General features: G+C 37.6%; 2 protein-coding genes across 2 annotated transcripts; one reads left to right on the top strand and one right to left on the bottom strand.

Annotated features, from left to right (window-relative positions):
• Positions 1-164: 164 nt before the first annotated feature.
• LOC147297850 (pfkB-like carbohydrate kinase family protein) lies at positions 165-3,246 on the bottom strand. The gene is made up of 4 exons (XM_086250388.1): positions 2,483-3,246; positions 807-992; positions 522-717; positions 165-423 (listed from the first exon to the last, which is right to left on the bottom strand). The coding sequence occupies exons 1-4, from the start codon at positions 3,167-3,169 to the stop codon at positions 332-334; spliced, it is 1,161 nt and encodes a 386-aa protein (XP_086106514.1). The 5' UTR covers positions 3,170-3,246; the 3' UTR covers positions 165-331.
• A 2,236-nt stretch (positions 3,247-5,482) lies between these two features.
• On the top strand, positions 5,483-7,697 carry MSRB1 (methionine sulfoxide reductase B 1). The gene is made up of 5 exons (XM_086228698.1): positions 5,483-5,713; positions 6,256-6,367; positions 6,953-7,018; positions 7,117-7,314; positions 7,409-7,697. The coding sequence occupies exons 1-5, from the start codon at positions 5,524-5,526 to the stop codon at positions 7,434-7,436; spliced, it is 594 nt and encodes a 197-aa protein (XP_086084824.1). The 5' UTR covers positions 5,483-5,523; the 3' UTR covers positions 7,437-7,697.
• The last annotated feature ends 4,970 nt before the right edge of the window (positions 7,698-12,667 follow it).

Below are 12,667 nucleotides of genomic sequence, written 5' to 3'. Positions count from 1 at the left end.
GCATAGTGTTTTCTTAAAGTACTAATCTGCAAAACAATAGCCTTGGCCATGAAATGCCTCTAGAATTAACAAATCCCATTGCGTAGATTCCAAATGCACTTGTTGGCCAAAGTCCCTCCCTCCACCATATCCAGTTGCTGCTCTGATGAACTCATATTCTGTACCGATAACAACTTTGGTTGTGGGAAGAATATATCCCTCAAGAGCTTGGCGAAGAATACAAGTGCATAAAAGCAAAAGGCATTGCTACCCATGACCAGATTAGAGAAAATTATTTTATCAACAAACATGTTGGAAATCTATTGTCCCTATCCTAGATATTATGATATCCTCATAGAGACTGAAGAAGATTCATAACTGCTTTCCTCTCAGGCATGCTAGGAATGGCTCCCTTCACTTGAACACAAAGAGAAGCCGCCGCAGCTGGTAAAATTAAAAATAGCATAAGAACCATGAAGAAATTTGTTATAAGGAACATGTCACATACACAAAATAAAATTAAAGGATGCTGCCACCCGTACCCGCAAATCTCAAGCATTCCTTTCTGGACTTGCCCTCCACAAAAGCAACAGCAAAAGATGCAGTGAAGGTATCACCAGCTCCAGTAGTATCAAGTACTTTTGCAGCAGATATGATGGGTTGTTTAATTGCTTCTTCGCCTTCTACAAATAGAGCAGACCCTTTGGCCCCAAGTTTCACTAGGACTTGCTTGACACCCTGAAAGTAGACATATGATGAAACTATAGTGACATTGACGGTTTAAAAGCACTAAGTTATGAAGACCGTTTTAGTGCAGCAAAACTTACCATTTCATGGCATTTCACCACAGCCTGACTAATCTGTTCAAAGCTTTCAGTCGGCATTCCTGTCAAACGACCGAGTTCAGTTTCATTTGGACTCAAAATATCAACATAGCTCAATAGTTCCTGGGAGATTGGGGCATCCATTCCTCCAGCATCTAAAACGACTGGTACACCTACACTCTTGGCAGCCTAAAGATAAAATGGTATATCAGATAATACAAGAAATTATTACAAACAACAACACCAACCAATAAAATCAGAATGTTGATAGTTTTATCTACTATTTAAAGGGACACAATGTTGAAATTCAAAATAATTACACTTATGTGAGAAATAGGCAATGAAAATGAAAACTGTTGAAAACAACAAATATCCTTGGTTGCATTTGGATTTGATTACTTAGTTTGAAATATTTGCTTCAGATGCTAAAAAATACATATAAAAAGAGAGCACTTTGATACATTTTGTTATGGATTGAAAATAAAATTCTATGTTTAAGTGATTTAAAGAGTGAATTTGAAACAACATTTTTTTCTTAAGTATCTGAAATCACTAACCTCAATTATTCAAATTTACATGTGGGTTCTAGTAACATGAAAATTTTATACTTCTAAAGTCTCATTAAACAATTTACCCTAAATATTTATATCCAAATCCCTCAATTTTTATCTACATATCTAAATGAAGCCTCAACATTTTTGAAAACAGAGTACAAGCATAGTTATAGAAAAACCTCAATTCGAGGCTCAGATATCCAAATCAATAGCCCTTCACACCAATTTAATTGATTACAACTCTGGAGAAGTCATAATTGTCATATACATTTTAAGAAGCCATTATTAACTCATTTCATTGCACAGCAGTGGGGCTTAAACATGTCAGCAAACACCTTCATAAGAAATTAATTGGATTTATGCACATATGCTGCAAGTAGGACTTTAATTGTATAGCTTAGCTTCCCAAAAGACCTAAATGGATTTCTTCTATTCAATAAGTTAGTCCGAAAAGGCTATTCTGAACTAGACATTATTTATAAAACAAACTCTAAGTTGGGTTGATTTCACTAATGCCTTTAGAAGCTACACAGACCTTCCTATTTCACACAATGCCAATCAAGCTATTATGTTGATTACGAAAGAACCAGTATGCTGTTAAGTTAATACTGTTTTGGAGACTTCAGGTCCTTTTCTGTTCCTCTAACTTGTCATCCCCATACAAAGTCATAACTCAAAATGTATTAATCTAAAATCCTCCAGTTTAACTCACAATCTCTCTACCTTTGATCTGCATACCACATTCTCACCAGAAAACTAATAGAAGCATCAATACCACACAGACTTACGGATACAATAGCTAACCAGCCCATTGGCTTAGATTAAAACAAAGCTAAAAGCTTTCCAATTCCCAACATACATAATCACACATGATAAAACCCACTAATTTGAATTCCTCATATGGCCATCATCTTCCATTCTGTACAGAGAACCAAGCATAACCAGTTAAACAAAGTAAATGGACTTTCTTTTTAAAATTTCAAGCTGAAACACCTTCTATAAAATGGTCCTAATCTAACAGAGCACAACAATATTCTACAAAGGTTAACTTCTTTGATCATCAACCAAAGTGTAACATCCAATTTGATTACAACAATAAAAGACAATGAAAAACAAAGCCCTGACCTTTGCAACCTGAAAGTTGACCGAGTCTGGAATCTCCCTTTGAAGCAAAACAATCCCAGCATTCCTCACAACCTCCAAATCCTCATCAGACAGAGTCTGAGGCCAACAAGACATGTTGGCACCACCAACAATGATGATGGAGTTTTGCCCATCAGATTGCAACATCACCACAGCATGCCCAGTGGGGGCATCAGGCACAGTATTCAGGTGATCAAGGTGGACCCCACCACCCTGCAAAGCCTCAGTGATCAACTTCCCATGGGCATCTTCACCCACCTGACCCACAAAGTAGGTTGGGTAAGAGAGCTTGCCACCACAGGCAGCCTGGTTGGCACCTTTGCCACCAGCCAGGGTCTGACCAGTCTTGGCTGAAATGGTCTCACCCTCCTTGGGCAGCCTCTCAATCTCCACATAGATGTCTGCATTGGCTGAGCCAACCACAACAAGTGGTGGACTTGTGATGGTGATTGGGGCTGGTGGGGTTGGAGCTTTTGATGAATCTATGGAAAAACAGGGAAGTGGGTGTCTTCTATTTGATGGGTTTTGGCTGTTGGTGTTGAATTGGAGATGTGGGTTTGTGCTGATTGTTCTGTTTGTGTGGTTTGGGAGATGGGTTTGGATTTTGTCGTGCCACCACTGTTTTGATGGTGAAAATGCTATTGCGTTCATTGCACAATTTGCACTCATTGCTCTCTCTCTCTCTCTCTCTCTCTCTCTCTCTCTCTCTCTCTCTCGGAAAAGGAACTGACTTTGTCAAAGGAGCTTTTTTGCGAAACTTTCACGAGTGCTGCTAAACGAGGAACTGTAATGCGTATCGAACTCAGGGAGATTCGGATTCGGTATTGGGTTAAACTTAGAGTGGTTCGGTTAAATTCGACCCGTATTCAAACCAAATTTGATCGAATTCAAACCAAATTTAATTTGATCATGGTCACCCAGTAATGCTCTTTCCAACTTGCATATTATGACCCAAATTTGTGGTTGGATTCGAGCACATTCAAATTCAGATTGAATGCGTTAAAATTGCACTTTATAAAATGAGCAAGTTGCATTTGATTATATGTAAATCTCAAGTTATTGAGATTAGGGGTGGCCACAAATTAGTTTGATTTTTGTCACAAATTGTAAACCAAACCAATTAAATCGGTTATGATTTTTCTCTAACTAAACCGTTCAAACTATATGCTTAATTGAACCAATAATTAATTCATTTGTCACTTTTGTGTAATTTGGTGAATCAAGTTGAATGGACGAGCTCTTCAAACTCTTTCCAAACCTTTAACAGTCAAATTTTATATAATTTGTAAAAATTATAATTTTAGCATTGAAAAGCTATTCCTCAAATTTAACTTTTTCCTCAAACACATCCTTATACTCAAATGAATTATAGGGAAATGATTGAAGATACTCTAACTTGACTGTATTGAGTTTGTATTTTGACTATATTATGTTTGTACCTCGATTATATTGTGTTTGTACTTCAATTAAACAGTAGTGCTACATATACCACATTTTTATACCATAATTTCATACCACCTTATATGGCAACTTCCATGTCATTCATACATTGGATACTAAAAAATAAAAATAAAAACTCAAAAAGAAAAAGAAAAATTTTGTCCAATAAAGTAAAGACACGTCAGATGGTATAAAATGTGGTATGGGAATGTGGTAAATATAGCATTATTCTTCAACAAAATTATGTTTATAGTTTGTGAATGGACTATATTACGCTTGTCCTTTGACTAAATTGTGTTTCTACTTTAACTAAATTGTGTTTGTATGTCATTGACTCATTTGTATTTTCTAAATTATATTTGTACATTGATTAAATTATATTTTTACCTTTATTATATTACAATTGTACATTGACTAAAACTACATATTATATTGCGTTTAACGTTGTACCTTAACTATATTGTGGATAATAAATTATAGAATAAGGAAATACAAACTTTTTTTTTTTTTTGAAATTTAAGAAAATAGAAACTTACGAGCATGATTTCATACATACTCAAAATGTAGGGTTTATTTCATATTTAGTACCTAAAATTTGACCATTGTCTTAATATGGTACATAAACTTTTATTTGTCTCAATTGAGTACCTAAACTTTTATTTTGTGTCTAATAAGTACCAAAATGAATTTTTGTTAAAATTGTCAACAAAAGTTAGGGGCAATATAGTCAAAGTATATTTTAATTATTTTCTTTATATGTTTAAAATAAAAAAAAACACAACAAACAAAAAATATAAAAAATAAATTTTTTTTGAAGTGACCATATTGTCCCTAACTTCTGTTAACAATTTTAACAGAAATTCACATAGGTATCTATTAGACACAAAATAAAAGTTTAGGTACTCAATTGAGACAAATAAAAGTTTAGATACCACATTAAGATAATAGTCAAAGTTTAGGTACTAAATATGAAAAACAAACCCCAAAATGTATTATAAATTCACAACTATTATGCTTTCACAAGTCTAAATTTTAATAGTTCAAAATTAAAATTCAAAGTTAAGAAAAAACAAATATAAAAAACCATCAGAGAATTTGGATCATCCACACATGGGTGTGGTAGGAAAAGAACAAGGAGAATAAAAAGTGGAGATTTAAGTATTTTTCTGAAAAGAAAACATTTTTTTTTATTCGAAAAATAAAAAACACTTTGATTTTATTTTTGCGACAGAAAAAAAGTAAAAACCATTTAATTTGGAATTCTAGTAAAACCGAGAAAAGAGAACCAAATAATCTAACGTGGCCACCAGAGAACCTCTTTCTCCAAAGCCGTCCAAATGAAAGCCACGTGTCCAGTACACGAATCTGCTGCTCCCAACTCCGTTTTAGCTGTGTGATCCCTCGAATAAAAAAGCCGATGTCAAATCAATCACAGAACTAATACACTAATCCAACGACCAGGATCTAAGTAACACCATCATCACTTGATATGGAGAGTACAATATCATCTCAGCTAAGAATTTTATGCCATTCGGCGGGTGTTGGAGCTTGGAAGGTATAAGGGTTTAGTTTTAAGGTCGTCAATGGCATCTTATAGTTATGGTTTGAGCTTACCCACAACAATTGCTTACATTTCTTCGAAAACCCAGTTCAATTTTGGCGTGAAACCCAAGAATCTTATATTGGGTTCTCGAGCTTTGGCTAAGCCCAAAAGGCTTTACTTCTCAGTTCGTGCAATGGGTTCATCTGCTTCTTCACAAGACAGCACTCAAGGTATCTCTCTCTGCACATTTATTTAATTTGATATTAATTTTGTCTTAATTAACTTGATCTCAGATGCTTTGTAATTGAATAATTGAAATTGAATGGCTTATTTTCTTGCTGTCTTAATTTGGTAGTGTATACCCAGTTGGAGAATTGCACCTCCATATGCATAATCTTGATTTGTACCCACTTATTTGTTCCTCTCACTCTGTTTTATAGAAAGATGTGTAATTTAATTTCCTGCTGTTGTAATTTTGTTGGTTCATACCAGTTGCCCTTCCTTGAAATCGTTTTAGATTGGGTTCTTTTGCTCTCAGGCTTCATATATTTTGTAGAAATAACATGCTGTTGTCAGATGTCTTCAGCGAGATTTGCTTTACATTGTTTAGTTGGTACATTATAAATAATTTAATTCCATTTTGCACAGCACAAGAAAATATGGATAATTCAGAAGCACGCGTTTCATATTTTATTTTTAATCAGAATCAAGAATTCATTTCAGTTGAATTACTATTTAGTATTTAGAAGTTATTTTTTTGGGTCATGTGCAGAGACAGGTGTGGCTGACTATAGATCTGTAAGTGAAGAAGAATGGACGAAGCGGCTCACAAAGGATCAGTTTTACGTTACTCGTAAAAAGGGAACAGAGAGGGCTTTTACTGGGTATGTTTCTTAACTGTACTTCTGTTCCAGGTGTTTGCTTCATTGGCGTGGAAATTTTAAATTTGAGTTTTTAGTTGATCTTTTTGGGAGCTTTTGAGGACCTTCCCAGATATTTTGAAGGCTGAATGGCCTGACCATCATGTATAGAAAGTTCAAAAAAGAAAATTCTAATTGAGCAATCATTTCATAAGTTATGTTAGGCTCTTCAGACCTAAAGAGGCTTTTGCTAAAAGAGGGACGCTGATTATAGTTCTTTGTTGTCTCCGCTATCTTATGCCCTTGAATCTGTTTAGTAGGAAAATATCTATGTAGAATTTATTAGCTGATTAGTTCTTTGTTGACTCTGCTATCTTATGCCATAGCCTTGTAACCTGTGAAATGCCATGTATGTCAGGAAAGCATTTTACGCACAAATCTTTTTACCAGTGACAAGTTTGAATGCATGGTGAAATGGAAAATGTTGCTTATGCTTCCAGAATAGGAAACAACCAAAACAACTTATGTTGATGGGGACTGCTACTTTCATCACATCATTAACCAATTTCAGCTGTTAATTTATGCTGGCTTTTCTCTCTTCGTCTTCAGGGAATACTGGAACACCAAAACTCCAGGAACTTACCATTGCATTTGTTGTGACACACCTCTATTTACGTGAGTAATTTATTCATTTTAGGCTTTCCATTGGTCATAAAACATTATGCTCTCCCGTGTTCTTCAACGCTGATCAATGTATGTATTCTCTCATTCAGATCATCTACAAAATTTGACAGCGGAACTGGTTGGCCATCTTATTACCAGCCGATTGGAAACAATGTGAAGTCCAAGTTAGACTTGTCCATTATAATCATGCCTCGCCAGGAAGTTCTTTGTGCCGTTTGTGATGCTCATCTTGGCCATGTCTTCGATGATGGTCCACCACCCACCGGAAAGCGTTACTGTATCAACAGGTAAATAGTTGCGTCTCATTTTTATTTTCTCCTATTCTGCCCATATATTCACCTTTTGTAGTAGACTTATTCTGATAAGCAACTACGCCTTCAGTGTCTCCCTGAAACTAAAACCAGAGTAGGAGTCTGCTGGAATCAAAGCAATCATGCAGGACAGTGACCCTTTATGCCAGTCACCGGGATAAATAATTTGCCAGTCAGTCAGTTACAGAAGTGGAGAAAAGTTGAATCGTTCCTTGAGATAATTGGTAGCCATGTGTATCAAGACCCAAAGTGCATATAGTCAATTCCTAGCAAGATGTTTCTTAATATTAGTATTTTCATGTATAGATTTTGGTAAATATGCTTCTGTTAATACCAAAATATACTCTTTGCTTGTTCTACTTCAGTCTATAATTTTGATGGAAAGGAATGGTTCAAGTTTTAGTGAGACGAGATATGATAAGGGGGAAGAACAGACGAGGGAAAATGCATAATATGGCTTCTTAGATTAAAAATTAATTAATTTTTTTTGTGTTAGGGGAGGGGAATCGAACTTTGGTATATTGTGGGTAATTCTATGATCTTTTCAACTGAGCTATCCAACAACTACAAAAATTAAAACAATTTTAAATGATTTTCAATTTATAATCATCCTTTTATAGACTCTACCTCACCGGCCTCTCTCTTTCTCCTTTTTCTATTCTCTCTTTCTTTCTTTTTCTTCTTTACTAGTTAGAATTGAACCTTGACGTATCCTAATAACAAGGTTGTTTATATTCTTGAATCATCTTCAACCTAATATATGGTGTTTTGCTTTCTATTTAATGTTGGTGTGAGTCAACCCATGTGATTATTGTGTAATTATTAGAATTAATTAGGTGATTTATTAATTCCTGTATTTTAGTTATAGGCCCATGTATATAAACTACACTTTGTGGTCTTAATCAATTAAGCAGAAATCATATTGACAACCTTAAACCTAAACCTTTTCTGTTCATGGTATCAGAGCATGGTTCTCTATCCTACTGTTTTTAGATTGTTCGGGATTAATTTGGTTAACAATTTTCCATAAAATTGTTGAGTTCTGCTGCACTTCGTGATTAATTTGGTTAACAATTTTTCCATAAAATTGTTGGGTTCAAGTCATCTTGCCGTCTTCTGCTGCTCTAGTCAACCAGCAGCGACGCCAACTCTGCCTCCCTCGTGCGCCGGCGACTGGGCGTGCCTCCACCTCTGCTGACCTGCTTGCCCGACGCGACGCCGACCCGCCTGCTCGATGTGACGCCGCCCCGCCTGCTCGACACGACGCCGACGCTTGTGAAATCGACAGCGTGTACGACTGAGCGACGCCGACGCCCCGCCTCTGCCTTCCTCGTGCGCTGGTGACTGTGCCCTCCTTCCGACTGAGCACGCCTCCACTTCCACCTTCCTTGAGCGCCGGTGATTACTGCTCGTCCGCCAGAGACGCCAACCCGCTGCTCGCGATGACTGGCCTTCTTTCAGCTTTGTGTTTGTTGCGACGGTTGGTGGTGCGGCTGATCAGTGACCGGCCTTGCTTCTGACCTTGTGGTAAAGTGCTTGCTGCTTGCATGATACCCTGCAAGGGAAGGGGTTCGAAAGCTGGTGATGATGATGAATTGATGATGATATGTTGTTTCTCTGATAAGGTATTCTAAAATACCTCTGTTAAAAAAAAAAAAAAAAGATGTTGTACATCATGTCTGAAACGCCTCTCTCTGGTTCCTCGGCTACGGATTTGAATGGAATCAATAATATGGTTGGTTCCATGGTGAACTCTGTTAGTTCTTCCATCTTTGTTGCCAAGTCAGGTATCTCTAACTCTGCTTTGAGTACTTCTGCTTGTACTGGTAATGGTGCATGGATAATTGATACAGGTGCTACGGATCATATGACTTCTGATCGTTATGTTTTTAGTCATCTTTCATCTGTCTATCCTAAACCATTTATTGTTAATGCCAATGGTGTGTCATCTCCTGTTCTAGGGGGCGGCACGGTATCCTTCTCATCTGATTTGTCTTTACATAATGTGCTGTTTGTTCCTTCCTTAAATTGTAACCTTATTTCTGTTAGTCAACTAACCAAAACTCATAATTGTGTGACCACATTTTTTCCTACCCATTGTGTTTTCCAGGACATTCATACCAAGGAGAAGATTGGCAGTGGTAGAAAGAGTGGTGGATTGTACTATCTGGATAGTGGGGTTTCCGCTTCAGATGGTCGTGGCATTGTGAGTCTAGTTAGTAATGGTTCCTCCGAAAATAAGAAGAAGATCTGGTTGTGGCATCGCCAACTTGATCATCCTTCCTTTAGTTATCTTCGGCGTTTATTTCCCTCTTTATTTATTGGATTGAACATTTCCAATTTTAATTGTGAAGTTTGTGTGTTGGCCAAAAGTCATCGTTCCGTGTTTCCTTCTAGTGCTACACGTATGAATGTTCCTTTTGCTTTGGTACACTCGGACGTTTGGGGTCCGGCCCCGTGTGGTACACATAAAGGAATGAAATAGTTTGTGACATTTATTGATGATTGTACTAGAATGACTTGGGTTTATCTTCTGAAACATAAAAATGATGTGTGTGCTGTTTTTCGCATTTTTCATCACATGGTCCTCACTCAGTTTGCCTGTCCTATTAAAGTTTTGCGCTCTGATAATGGCGGTGAGTTCGTTAATACAGAAATGACTCAGTATTTTGCTTCTGCGAGGATCCTTCATCAGACTTCTTGCGCTCATTCTCCACAACAGAATGAGGTTGCTGAACGCAAAAATCGACATTTATTGGAAGTCTCTCAGTCCCTTCTTCTGGGGGGTCACGTGCCATCTTTGTTCTGGGGTGATGCCTTGAGTTCTGCTGTCTATCTGATTAATCGGACCCCATCTAGTGTCCTTGACTTTCGACGACCTTTGGATGTTCTCTCGAATTTTGTCTCTCTACCAGGTATCCTTCATTTGGAACCCCGGGTTTTTAGGTGTGTTGTTTTTGTGCATTTACATTCTCATCAGCGATCCAAGCTCGCATCTCGGGCATTAGAGTGTGTATTTGTTGGTTATGGTCCATCCCAGAAAGGGTATTGGTGCTATCATCCTTCTACTCAGCGCTTCTATGTTTCTATGGATATCACTTTTCATGAACATCAACTTTTTTATTCCCCACGTCCACTGGATTCTACCCTTCAGGGGGAGGTTTCTAGTGAAGTGCAGAATAGTGAAGTGCAGAATCGAGATGATATGTTGTTCTTTGATCATTTTGGTTATGGGAGGAGTAGTGAGGAAGGGTCAGAACAGACTACTGATCACCCAGTGTCTGAGTCTGCGAATGAGACTGAGACTGCGGAAATTACTGCAGATGATATTGAGGATGTGGAAGTTACTGAGGATGATACTGAGGATATGGTAGGACAAGAACCCACGAATTATGAGCTTGAGGAATCACCACTCCATGATAGTACTGCCATCTCTCCTACTCCATTGAATCAATCTTCTTCGTCCATTGAGGTAACCAACAATACTCTTGATTCACATCCTGGTTCAGATCTTATTTCTAATGCTTCTAAATTTACACTTCCTCCTCGGTCTAACCGAGGACAACCACCAGCTAAATATGAGCCAGATCCAAATGCCAAAGTTAGGTACTCAATTAATAATCATGTGTCATCTGTTAGGCTTTCAAAGTCATATGAATCGTATGTTCTGCAATTATCTTCTGTTTCTATTCCTAGTAGATTGCAGGATGCTTTTACAGATTCTAGATGGACCAAAGCTATGGCTGAAGAAATGGCGGCATTACAGAAGAATTCAACCTGGGAGTTGGTTTCTCTACCTAAGGGGAAGAAGACAGTTGGATGCAGATGGGTGTTTGCAGTCAAATACAAAGCTGATGGATCAGTTGAAAGGTATAAGGCAAGGTTGGTAGCAAAGTGTTTTACCCAGTCCTATGGCATAGACTACTTGGAGACGTTTGCTCCAGTGGCCAAGTTAAACACAGTACAGGTTCTGTTATCTTTGGCTGCTAACAAAGATTGGCCACTTCTTCAGTTTGATGTAAAGAATGCCTTTCTCCATGGTGATTTGACTGAAGAAGTATACATGGATCCTCCTCCGGGTATACTAGAGTTTGAGAATACGAGATTAGTATGCAGACTAAGGAAGTCTTTGTATAGTCTTAAACAATCTCCGAGAACCTGGTTTGAGAGATTCACCCGTGCAATGAAAAACTATGGTTATCGGCAGAGTAATTTTGATCATACTTTGTTCCTAAAGAAAAGGGGGAAGAAGATTATTGCTCTTATCATTTATGTTGATGATATGGTTCTGACCGGAGATGATTATGAGGAAATCTCTAATTTGCAGAGGTACTTGTCTAGAGAGTTTGAAATAAAACAGCTGGGGGACTTGAAGTTCTTTCTTGGGATAGAAGTTGCTCGGTCTAAACATGACTTATTCATATCTCAAAGGAAATATGTTTTAGACTTGTTGTCTGAAACTGGTATGCTTGGGTGTAAGCCAGCTGTCACTCCTATGGAACAAAACCATAGACTTTTCGAGTGTTTGGGGGCTTTGCCTGCAGATAAGGGGCGATATCAGAGACTTGTTGGAAGATTGATATATTTGTCTCACACTAGACCTGACATTGCTTATGCGGTTAGTGCAGTAAGCCAGTTTATGCATGCCCCGTATAAACCCCATATGGATGCTGTGGAGCGAATTTTGCGGTATTTAAAATCTGCACCTGGTAAAGGATTGTTGTTTGCTAATCATGGTCATGTGAATGTTGAAGGTTTTTCTGATGCAGACTGGGGTGGTTCAGCAGATGATACAAGGTCTACCTCAGGCTACTTTACCTTTGTAGGAGAAAATTTGGTGATCTGGAGAAGTAAGAAGCAATCGGTTGTATCTAGATCAAGTGCAGAGGCTGAATACAGAGGTATGGCACTTGGAGTAGTCGAACTTTTATGGTTGAGACATTTATTGACTGATTTAGGGTGTCCACCTACCAAACCTATGGACTTGTTTTGTGATAACAAATCTGCTATTGATATAGCACATAATCCTGTTCAGCATGATAGAACAAAACACATTGAGATTGATCGACACTTCATTAAAGAGAAACTTGAAGCTAAGATTATTAGCTTCCCATTTGTGAAGTCCGAAGATCAGCTTGCAGATGTGTTGACCAAGGCCGTAGCAAATAGGGTGTTTTTGGACTCACTAGACAAGTTGGGCATGTGCGATATATATGCACCAACTTGAGGGGAAGTGTTGGTGTGAGTCAACCCATGTGATTATTGTGTAATTATTAGAATTAATTAGGTGATTTATTAATTCCTGTATTTTAGTTATAGGCCCATGTAT

The sequence above is a fragment of the Dryas octopetala genome, chromosome 1, assembly GCF_963921425.1.
Source record: "Dryas octopetala chromosome 1, drDryOcto1.1, whole genome shotgun sequence".
Lineage (NCBI taxonomy): Eukaryota > Viridiplantae > Streptophyta > Magnoliopsida > Rosales > Rosaceae > Dryas > Dryas octopetala.
This window is presented reverse-complemented; position numbering and strand designations above follow the sequence as displayed.

Bases quoted from the DNA above. Each gene is read 5' to 3' on its own strand.
- LOC147297850 (XM_086250388.1), bottom strand. From the start codon at position 3,169: ATGAGTGCAAATTGTGCAATGAACGCAATAGCATTTTCACCATCAAAA. The intron at 993-2,482 runs GTCAGGGCTTTG...TTTTATCTTTAG, and splicing joins TCAACTTTCAGGTTGCAAAG to GCTGCCAAGAGTGTAGGTGT. The intron at 424-521 runs GTACGGGTGGCA...TAATTTTACCAG, and splicing joins GGAATGCTTGAGATTTGCGG to CTGCGGCGGCTTCTCTTTGT.
- MSRB1 (XM_086228698.1), top strand. From the start codon at position 5,524: ATGGCATCTTATAGTTATGGTTTGAGCTTACCCACAACAATTGCTTAC. The intron at 5,714-6,255 runs GTATCTCTCTCT...GGTCATGTGCAG, and splicing joins TTCACAAGACAGCACTCAAG to AGACAGGTGTGGCTGACTAT. The intron at 7,019-7,116 runs GTGAGTAATTTA...TCTCTCATTCAG, and splicing joins TGTGACACACCTCTATTTAC to ATCATCTACAAAATTTGACA.